This window comes from Rhinolophus sinicus, chromosome 4, assembly GCF_057876585.1.
Source record: "Rhinolophus sinicus isolate RSI-liver-muscle chromosome 4, RSI-T2T, whole genome shotgun sequence".
Taxonomy (NCBI): domain Eukaryota; kingdom Metazoa; phylum Chordata; class Mammalia; order Chiroptera; family Rhinolophidae; genus Rhinolophus; species Rhinolophus sinicus.
This window is the reverse complement of record NC_142504.1, coordinates 26,729,725-26,741,738: the sequence shown is the minus strand read 5'-3', so window position 1 is coordinate 26,741,738 and position 12,014 is coordinate 26,729,725. Positions and strand designations below refer to the sequence as shown.

General features: G+C 34.1%; 1 protein-coding gene across 10 annotated transcripts in view; it reads left to right on the top strand.

Moving 5' to 3' along the window:
• The window catches only part of PHF14 (PHD finger protein 14), a 175,300-nt gene that overhangs the window by 54,104 nt on the left and 109,182 nt on the right, over positions 1–12,014 (top strand). For all 10 annotated transcript variants that reach the window (XR_012498888.2, XR_016021070.1, XM_074340778.2 and 7 more), the window contains exon 14: positions 682–850. Coding sequence is in view for 8 of the 10 variants with exons in the window: in XM_074340778.2 (XP_074196879.1) it covers positions 682–850 (169 nt within the window). In the remaining 2 variants the exon portion in view is untranslated. The remainder of the gene's footprint in view (positions 1–681; positions 851–12,014) is intronic.

Sequence of the window (12,014 nt, the reverse complement as noted above, 5' to 3'; positions counted from 1 at the left end):
CGTCAGGCAGATTCTGCCAGTGCTATTGTTTCCTATGTGGAGAAATAGATTCCTACTGCTTCCTGCTCTGCCATCTTTTCCCCCATATTTTTTTTTTAATGCTGCCTAAATTCTTTTAATAAGTAAGTTTATATTTCTTCTTTTATAAGTAGTATGGGCCACTAATTAAAATGACCCATTTATTTTTTTCAGCACTTCTTAGAATCTGTTTCTGCAGAGTTTTCTTAGTTGGTATATTTAGCACAGCTTGTCATTAACTAAGGTTAAGAAACATAGCTGTGATAAGAGTAGATTCAGGGTTAACGAATGACTTTGATTTTCAGATGTCACAGTACATGTCACTTAAGGAAAAGTCATGAATTCCAAAGGGAAACTACTTTTTTAGTCAGTGCTGAATCTCTTATGTTGGTTCACTTAGACATGCAGCATTAGTACATGTGTTCTTATACTTATAGGCATACGTGGAATTGCTTTATATACTTACTGTTGTCATTCTTATAGGCATGCATGTGTCTTTCTGTATGTATAGTCATTAATATGTTGTGGTGATATATGCCCGTGTATATTTTTATATATTCTAAACATATACATGAATTTTGCACTTATGGAAACCAATGCTAACACTAGATGGTAAAAGTAAATGTATGAACTTTTTTTTTTTTTTTTTTTTTCCCAATGTAGGCAGTGCTCTGAATGTGACCAGGCAGGGAGCAGTGACATGGAAGCAGACATGGCCATGGAAACCTTACCAGATGGGACCAAACGATCAAGGAGGCAGATTAAGGAACCAGTGAAATTTGTACCACAGGATATGCCTCCCGAACCCAAGAAGATTCCAATAAGAAACACGGTAATTTATTCCCTTTTTATCATGATCACCACAAAATTCTGAGGCCAGAATATGAGAGGTGAGAAAGACAAAGGGTCAACATATACTCGAGAGCCAAAGAAAGAAACGTGTATATTGCTATTGGTTATATTTAAGAGTTTCTTGTTATACATTATGACATATACCACATACAACCTGAGAATTTATAGTTTGTATATTCAACTTAAAGCAAGATAATAGTGAACACCGTTATTAATATAATGAAAGTACCAATCTACTTAAAAAATGGAACATTACCAAACCCTTTGAAGTCCCCTTTGAATTCCTCGGTAATCACATCCACATCCATTTAGCCCAAAGGTCACTTCCTTCCTCACTTCTATATTTCTCATTATCTTCTTTTTAATTACACTACAAATATATGTGTTCATACATGAAACATAGTATTGCTGCTTTTGAATTTTGTATGAATGGAGTCAAACTTTTTTCTTCTGTTACTTGATACTTTGACCAACATTATATTGATTTGATTCATACTTGCTGATCTGTGTAGTTGTTCATTTATTTTCTCACAAGCGTATTATTTTTTTGAAAGAATAGATTATTACTTATTTTATCTTTTGTTCTGTAGATTGTCAGTTTTGCTGTTTCCATATTTTTTCTTTTATAAACAACTGTTTTGAATATTTTGTCAATGTTTTCTGCAGCATGGTAACAAGGAGTGTTGTTAGTATGTACCAAGGTGTGGATTTGCTTAGCTGTAGGATATTTGCATCTTCTGTTTTGCAAGATAATTCTGATGTTTTCCAAAACAGTTTGCACTTATACCAGCAATGAATAATGATACTGTTGCTTCCAATCTTTTGTCCAATGTTCTAATGCTTTCCAATGTGATACATATAAAATAGTATATAGTCACTTTATTTTGCATTTCCTTCAATAGTAATGACATTGAGCATTTATTTGTATATTTTTGGTCAGTTGTATTTCTTCTTCTAGGAAATGTATATGCAAGTCTTTTCTAGTTTTTCTATCAAGCCTATTTTGCATTGAGAATTCTGTGAGGTCAGTGTTTAAAGAATTTCTTCCAGAAAACATTTATATTGTTATTACCAGAATGCCTAGGAGCCCTACAAACCTAAGACTATTTTGAATAAAAGCTTGGCGTGTGTGTCTTTTCCATAACACAAACAGTGTGAATTTCTGCTTCAAACCCATGAGATCTGGCTGGTAGTTAACAACCCCAGATACCATTTACTTTATTACCTTGAGCCAAAGCCAGTACTTTACAAAAATCTGCCTTCGCCTAAGGGAGATGTAAAGATATTTTTAGGGATAGTTGTCATTATTCGTTTTGTTACCTGTTTAGTTTTAGAAAGTCTTTATTTTATTCCTTAAAGTAAAAGTTTTCTTTAATCTGTAGTAACCCACTGTAGTCACTTAAAAGATCTCATATAAGAGAAGTTGCTTAGATTATTTCATTCAGTTTTGTGTGATGGGCTTATTTGAAATCGATGAGACATATCTGGGAATTGTTATCACTTAGATAATTGAACTAATTACTTTTGGGTGCTCTCAACTTGACATAGTTTTATTTATAATTTTCACTGGTATAACACATTTTTGGGGGGCTTCACAAATATATTTTGTTTACAAATGAACTAGAGAGGATTTTACTTCTTTAAGCCTGCTTGTTTCTATTTCTAAAATATTTTCTGTAACTGTTTGATGCCAATATCTGCAACTATTCTTAAGATCTTAGAGAAAAGCTGTTATAACTTTATATATGTCTATATCTACAAAGGTTATCCTCTTATGAAACTTGTTTTTTCTAGTTCTTTATTGTTTAAAGAAATCCTTACGGCCAGTATTATCCTCTTTACCTTTGGAGTTATCATGCAGAGGGATATTTTGTGCACATTATAGTGATATTTATGTGCCCATAGTTTAGTGTTATTTAAGATAAAAGAGGATCCTGTTTTTTAGAATTAGAATTATAAAGAAGCTTTTAAATTTTCTAATTTAGTCCAATTGCTTTCATCTTATTCTCTGTCTCACTACCACCATGATTACACTAGTTGTGTAAAAGTTTTAGTCTTCTTGTAGATATTTGTGGGTAAAACACAAGAAAGGATTCCATGGCCAGCAATTTTAGGAAATACATTCTTTTTTCTCTCTTGGGGGAATTCAAATGAATATTGAAGCTCTGAGAAATACTACTGTTTAGAAAAATGATTATTTTTCCTTATTTTTCTCTTCTGTAACTTAATTTTATCAAAGAGCACTTTTTCCAAGGCACATTTTTTATCATAGCACAGAGTACCATCCTTGGAAATGGTGTTCCAGGTGACTTGCATCAGGATCACCTGGGCTGTTTGTTGAAATGTAGACTTTGGACCCATCAGAGCTGATGAATTAGAATTAGAGAGTTGGGTTAAGCAGACTTCTTAGGTGTGTTTTTTATTGTTATTTTTATTTTTTAAGATTTTATTGGGGAAGGGGAACAGGACTTTATTGGGGAACAGTGTGTACTTCCAGGACTTTTTTCCAAGTCAAGTTGTTGTCCTTTCAGTCTTAGTTGTGGAGGGCGCAGCTCAGCTCCAGGTCCAGTTGCCATTGCTAGTTGCAGGGGGCACAGCCCACCATCCCTTGTGGGAAGTCCAACTGGCAACCTTGTGGTTGAGAGGACGCACTCCAACCAACTGAGCCATCCGGGAGCTCAGCGGCAGCTCAGCTCAAGGTGCCGTGTTCAATCATTAGTTGCAGGGGATGTAGCCCACCATCCCTTGTGGGAAATCTTGTGGTTGAGATTTCCTGGCAACCTTGTGGTTGAGAGCCCACTGGCCCATGTGGGAATAGAACCCACAGCCTTCGGAGTTAGGAGCACGGAGCTCCAACGCCTGAGCCACCGGGCCGGCCCCTTAGGTGTATTTTTATACAGACTAAAATTTGAAAATAACTATCTGGATAACATTTGTGATTATTACTATTACTTTGCTTCCTTTTCCCCTCCATCAATCTATACAGAATTCAAAAAACCTTTGAAGAGCATGTTTGTTTGGTCAGGTACCTGATCGAGGAATGTAAGATGAGAGATGCAGAAGAGAATGATGGATCATTTTGATCTTGATCTTACCACTTAGGCTGAGTTCCTATTGTCACTTTCATTTTTTATCTACCATTTCGGTTTCACAGTTGTAGTAACATTTTAAATTATTAGATGGTATGGTTACAATGAGGAGCACTAGTTTATTATCTTGATACACTATTAATTATGGGAATCCAGCTATATAACTGCCTACTTTGTATAACCAAGTACCATTCACAATAAATCACTGATTTATCTCTCCCTTTATTAATTGTTATTTCTAGTATCTTCCTCCTTACACTTTTTTTAAGTACATATATTACATTGTGGGATGGTCCATCTTTAGATTTCTTATAATACTGTTTTTGCTTTTGTCAATTTATATTTTTCCTGCCATTATTGATCAAAGTGTAGTTCATTTCACAGTAGTCGTATTATACCATCAAAATTTTGAAGAAAATCTTACCTTTGTGACATAGGGAATTTATGACATACTCTAAGCTTCAGTTTCTTATTTCAAAATAATATATCAATAAAAAAACTGTTAAAATGATCATTTGTTCTGTAATTTTCTCCATTTTGGTTAAATCTGTTATGTTCCCTTGGGTTATAGTGATAGCACAATTTTTAGAAAAGTAGTTTGGGGTTATTTCATACTAGTAAGAATTATTATTGTCTTATTTTAATAATCAGTTTTGTGGGATATGTGAATTAGCATTGTGCTAGAATAATGTTATTTTTAAAAATTCAGACATTACAGTATAAGTAAGCACACAGCACTTTAATCACTTTTTGAAAGTGCTATTTCTTTGGAGTTGTCCAAGACCATCAAAAACACAAACTGATCAGGATTTCTGTTGATTGCAGTTCCACTTCTATGGAATAGTTTTGCATACCCCCTGCTATAACTTTCTCAGTTTTTATACTTTGCATCTATATTTTTAAAAGTAAAATCATGGTGGTAGTGAGAGATTTAAAGGGCAAAGAAAGAGATCCATATGTTGGAATATTTGAATAAATTCTGGTATATTGCTATTAATTTAACTTCTGTTTATCCATACTGCTAATAAACCAAACCAATCTTTTTATTACTTGGTATTTCTTACTACTCCTTGACCATGGCATATTTTATACTTTATTTCATTTTTCAAAGATAGGTAAGTCAGAAGGGTTAGTTTGTGGAGGGTTAGTTTACCTTTATATAACATGATTTAATAATAATAATACCAAATATTTGTTGATGACTCATCATATGCCACACACAGTGTATTAATCCTCCACCCTACAACCGCCTTGAAAAAAATAAGTTAGTATTTATCTATTATAACGTCTATTTTACTCAAAACGAAACTGAGACACTGAAAGCTTTGATAATTTACCTGTGATCTTATAGATAGAAAGCACATAGGAATTGAACCCAGATAAGCTGATTAAAAACTCATGTCTTTTCTGAGATCTGTAGAGGAACATTTAGTTGAGGTACAAATGGAGTTGCAGTAAAACCTTTGGTTATCAGGTAGCAAGCATAGCATAGTTGGGAATGGGGTGCTCTAATCTGATACCAGAATGTTCATGTATGTTTCCACAGCTTAGTGTTATGTATGCGAATGCAGGCACATATCCACTTATTGCCTTGCATAACTGAGTTAATTCACATTAAATATTAGATTCAACACTCTTTCTTTGTACTTTCAATTGAAAGTGAATAGTTTTCCTTTTCAAGCTTGTGTAACAGCATTGGCAATCACAGTGCAATAGCGTAGAAGTTAATAAAATGTTTGAAGGTTATTCTACCTTGAGGAAATTGATGTTAAAAAAATCAAACAGAAAAGAAAAAGATTAGAAGTAGCAAATCAGTAAGTACACTGACAGCATGCGTATATATTAGCCACCAGCATAGATTTATTTTGCTGTTCTTCTATGTTGGTTTCTTTTTTTCTCCAAATTGGGAATACTGTGAAACCTGCTGTGGGGGCAGGGGAGGGGGGAGTATGCTTTTGTATTGAGAGTAAAGATGGAAAAGTATGTAGTGGTTTTCTTCTCTTTTTTTTTTTTCTTTCCTAATTAGTCACTCCAAATGGACCTAAAACGTTTGCCTTATTGCATCTTAGCTTTTTTGATTCATTCATATGGTTTGATCAGTGTGAAAAGGAATGGGCTAGGCCCATAAACTCAATCTTTGTGCTCCAATGCCTGCTTTGAGCCAAACAAGACTACTGTTAGAAGAATGGCACCCACTTTTTCCTGCTGACAGGCAGTTTCCATTTATCATATCTAGAGAGTGCAATGAAGAATAGAATACTTCAGCAATCCTTACTATATTTTTATTATTGGATACTGAGGAAAGTCATTTTTCATTTCATTCTACTCTGGTTTCCTTAATAAGGATTTATAGAAATCTGAATGAATACAGGATATTTTGAGACAGAAAATTCAATAAGATATGGATGCTTTTCAGAGTGAGTAGTCCTATTATTACTTTTTTCCCCTAGATTTTTTTCTACCCAAAAGTGGTAAAAAGATTAGCCAGAAAGGTTACTTGAAAAAAATTGTAGCACTAAAGGTTTAGTGTTTAAAATAGTGTTAAAAGAGCTATATCTAAGTGTGAAAATGAAAATACTATACTTTTTGAAAATAATCTGCCTATACAAACATACAGATTCTCTCTGATTCATATTTTAATGTTATCTTATATTTATTTGTTGGGTTACCATCATTTTTTTTTCTTTTGCAATTTATCATTCTGAATGTTAGAATTATTTTTAAATTAAATTTTAACTATAAAAGTAATATGTCAATACTTTTTAGTTGTAAGGAGTTAAAAATATATAGTTTCCTTTGACTTGCTTGCCAACGTTCCCCTCCCCCAACACAAATTCACACGGCTTGAATCTGTCTTTAACACAAAGTTACATATTTGAGCTTTGATTATCTTACATTTCTTTTGGTGTATCTGTCAAAAAGTTAAAAAAAAATTTAACAGTGAGCCATATGGATAAGTAGTATGGGGATAGTTCAAGTAACACACATATATAAGTATTAATAAGTAAAAGAGAAATGACCTGGTTTTAGAACATTCTTCACACATTGTTTTCTGCTCCAGAGATATCACTTTGTAACATCTAAGATTGGCTTGTAAATATCCCATCTCCAGTATTTCAGTGCCTCAGAGGCCATTATACTCTATTTTATTACTGGAGGCAAATAGGAGGACCAAGTCTAAAGGATAAGGGTTGAAAAGCATATTTTTATTTACCCTTTCTTTATTGACTATGTATTTTGTATTAATCCACCTGTCATAACTATTCTATCAAGTAACTATTAATATCATTGCCTTACAGATGAGGAATTGAGGCAGAGTTTAAGTAACTTGTCTAGGGACGTACAGCTTCTAAGTGGTAGAGCCAGGAATCAAACTTAGCTAGCTCCAGAACCCATACTTTTAACTTCTTTACTATGCTGCCTTTCTAGATGCAATTACTAGTTACTGTTCCTGGCTCTTTTCCTTGGGCCAGAATCAGAGGCTTCCCACGCTTCCAGCAGCTTAGTGACTAAGGGTTTGGTCAGGAAAATGGAAGTCACTCTGTGGAGAATTCGGGGTTTATACCACTATTGGCATAGCTGGCGTTGTGGATGTCAAGAATGCTGTCAACATAGGTTGGTCAAGCTCTGCTGAAACACTGTCAATGAGATATTTATCCTGAAGCACTGAGCAGGTGGTCGCAGCTTACATTAGGTCAGAGAACTTAACAGTGAAGATCTCAGCCTGAAGAGCACTTGTGAGTGGGTGGAAAAATAAGTTTGTGGGGAAGTCTGGAAAGCCTGCCATAACTGTGGAGTGGAAGCTGATGGAAAGGTCTCTAAGGCTGCAGGATCTGAAAAATTCAAGCATCTGACTTCCATGACCCCCTGAGAAAAATGACCTTTATTTTCCTTATCTGTTTTAAATCTGAGGTTACTAACATGCAACTGTACAGGGAAGGGGACTATGGGAAATGTGGTTTCCAGCCTTAGAGTAAGTAAGGTGGTGGTAGTGGTGGTGATGGTGGTGGTGGTGGAGGTGGTGATGCTGGTGTGGTGGTGGTGGTGTGTGCCAGATTGACCACAGGCAATCTGGCATAACCAACTGCAGGTTTAAAAATCCTTCTCTTTCCTCCTTGAGGATTTTGATACTGTCTTTTTCATCCATAATCTCCTAGCTCTGAGCATTGTGCAAGGCATGCAGTAAGTTCTTGATCAAGTGGTTAAATGAATCTTTGACAGCATACATACAGTCACTTGAAGAGTTGTAAAATACCGAGAGGATACTGTTACTGTAGGCCAAAGGAAGTGAACCTGGGCATTTTACAGGTTCAGCAGTATTTAAATAGAGACAGGGTTAACTCCTTTCCTAGCTTGCTGGATATCCAGCTGAGTTGTCACATTTGCCATTCATTTATGAGTGAGTCACAGGTTTATTTTTTCTCCCTTTTTTCTTTTTCTTTCTTACAAACTTAATTATAAGGGAGTTCATTAACATAGATAAAGTAGAGAATCTTAAATAATAAAAGTTGTGATAAATGATATGTCAAGTCTTGGTTAACCCAGTGACTTTTTTTCTCCCTTCTTTTTATTTACAGAAGCTGCACAAATGAGTATAGGGCTTTTCTTATTAGAGACTTTGGCAGGAGAGTCCCTTTCAGTTTGATTGTATTAAGCAATTTTTCAGAATTCCTGTAATTTATATTATCTGTTGCTAGTGTCTATTTCAAAAGTCAGCTTTGATGTAATTCATTTTTTAGAGGTTGAGCCTATGCTTTAAATTTGTACATTGAGTATATATGGTAACATCACTTCATAGAATAAAAACTTTCAGATGTCTAATTATACATTCTGGAGAAAACTAGTAGTTTACTCTACTGGTTTTAATTTCTGCATTGAAAGCCAATAATAATAATTGGGGTTAATTTTTTAATATATTTTTCATTTATTGTAGGAATGCAAATGCTTAGTCTTTGGGACTGGAATCTCATTTATCCTAATAGAATTCAGCTTCTTTTGTACTGGAAGAATTGCTTTTCTTTTCTTGCATGAAAGCCTTTTTATAGGACAGTGAATTAATTTATATACCTAGCCACCTTTAAATGTAAAATGACCATACTTCAGATATAGTGTTTGCCTTTGATTCCTACATTATTTGAATTTAAAGAAAAATCTTTTTCTTGTACTTCTTAAAATGTTATGTGGTTCTTATGTTTCAACTATGAATTTTTATTATAATACTTCCATTCCACTGGTTTCAAATAGTATCTTTTTCCTTCTACCTTTCCAGGTTGTTTCTTTGGGATTGAGCCAAAACAACTTTGTAATCCCATTGACCTTGTAGGTTGCTGTTTTACTGATCTGTGATGCATTCACTGTCTAGTATCACATAGGCCATTTTACGATTTTACAGTAGTCTAGTTTTAACATTTAATTGTTTTGTTTTTTACATCTTTCGAGATCCCAATAATTCTACAATTTATTTCACCTGGTTTGATTTTTCTAATTTTCAGCTTTATCTCATATCACTCAGAGGGTAGATTATCACCTCTGATGCATGCAGTATAATTCCCAGCTTCAGTGACATTTTAGCTTATTTTGTTCTCTTAGGTAAACCTTCAGAGTCCAGTAAAGGGACAGTAGTTTCAGGTGAACTTTTGTTTATAATATATAGAAACATGAATTTATGTTATATTTTCTTCACAGTTGTCAAAATTATAGGCAGTTTTGTGTGAGTGCTTTGGTCATATTTATTCCTGAATTGAATAGTTCTCCATGGTAAGCAGTAAAACTTGGCTGCCTGGGAATCAGGTCTTTGTATTCTCTCTAGTCTTTGCCTGTCACTCCTTGTCCTACTCTTGAATCATGACCAGGTTAATTTTTTTCAACATATCCCTGTTGAGCAACTAATAATGTAAGTCATTGGGCAATACATGATGAATAGAATACCAAGATGAAGGTGTGCCCTATGCCCTCTAGGACCTAGAAGGATGATAGAAAGTTGACCCTTCTATCATCAGGAAATGTAATATAAATTAGAAAATATAGTGTCCATATAAGAGGTATAGTCAAATTGCCCTAGCAGTTAACATGATAGTTGTCAAATGGAAGAAGTAAAATAGAAGATTGTGGTGAGCAACAGACTACAAGTTTACTGTTATTAGTAGGAAAGTATTCTCCTGGCAGAGAAAGTCTTCATTTTCCTTCATTGCCCCAAACCTGGGTATTAGAAAGTTGAAATTTTTAAAGTAACAGTCACTGTAAAAAATTTTAAAGTCAGTCACTGTAAAAGCATTGGAGTCTTTAGCATAAAATTTAGTGTAAAAATTTTTAACCATATTTGGTTATCATAATACTTATTGCTGTCTTCTTACAACATGTTTTTATGATAGGCATCTCTTGATGGCAACAGGGTCTTGCATTACTATCCTGGCAAATTTGTAAAGAAGTTAATTGAATTAAGTCTTAATCATTTAGTTTTAATGTAGATTCACTTATCAATTAAAGTTATTATTAATGGGTATTAGCACACCTTTAGTAAAAAGAGTCACTATTTCAACCATTTAATTTTTTTGAGATGAATAGATGTGAATATTTTTTTGAGACAGCTCATTTCTCATAAATTATTTCTGTGCTAAGGAAATTCTGATCATCAGTGTATTGGTTGATTTAAGAGTTTTTAAGTTAAATAACTTCCTTGTCTTTATTCAATTAGAAATATTTTGTATATGGGTATGCTTTATAATTGCAATTGAGAAAGTATCCATTTAAAATATAATGACAATTTTCCTCTCTAGAACAATTCCTTTGTAGCATTATTCCCTTTAAAAGGTAGAGGGCACAAAATCAAATTCTTGACTGTTTTAAATAGCATCAAAACCTATAAGATAGCCTAGTGTGTGGTAGAAAGTACTTGGACTCACATGGTACATTTGATTTCGACTCCATACTCTGCCAATTACCCTTTATGTGGCCTTGGGTGAGACTTTTATCTTGTTTGAACTCATGTCCTGATCCTCAGAACCTGTGAATATGTTACCTTACATGGCAAAAGGGGCTTAGCAGATATTAAATTATGGCCCTTAAAATGGGAAGATTAACCAGGATTATCCATGTGGGCCCAATCTAATCACCTGAGTACCTTAAAGGAGAAGACCTTTCCTGGCTGTAAGTAAGAGGGAGATGTGACTACAGACCGTGGGTCAGAGAGATGCAGTTTTGCTGCCTTTGAAGATGGAAGAAGGGGCCCATGAGTCATGGAGTGTTGGCAGCCTCTGGGAGATGAAAAAGGCAAGCAAATCGATTCTCCCTTTAGAGCATCCAGAAAGGAATACAGACAGCCCTGTCAACACCTTGATTTTAGCCCAGTGACACCCATGTCAGAATTCTGACCTAAAGAACTGTAAGATAATACACTCGTTTTGTTTTAAGCCACTAAATTTGTGATAATTTATTCCGGCAGTGATAGAAACTAATAGAGTGACTTCTACATTTCTTTTGACATTTAAACCTGAAGTGGGAAAATGGTTTATAACTCTACATAGATTTTACTTGAAGCCATAGATGTTGGAAATGAATGACAGATGCATTCATACTTTTCGAAAGTTCAGTAGTGCAGTAGTTTATTCACACTTACTTAAACACTTCATAGCATTAAATGATATAGAATCAATAGGTAGATTTCACAATATTTAGTTTTTCATCACTGACGGAAGTTGAAATAATTTTGTAATTTTACAATCCCAGTATCTTATATGTTAACTTTACTCAGAGATAAGGTAATATAAAATTTAGTCATTTAAGCAGTAATGGAAAATTTGTTTATTATTAATATTAATTCTTGATCCAGTTATGGTGATACTATTTATAACAGTTTTGCTGAGATATAATTCATATACCATACAATTTACCCATTAAAGTTGTACAATTCAGTGTTTTTTATTATTATATATTCATAGAGTTGTATAGCCATTGCCACACTTAATTTTAGAACATTTTCATCACTCCCCTGCAAAAAAAAAAAAAAAAAATCCTGTACCATTAGCAGTGACTTCATTTTCCACTCTCCCAACCCCA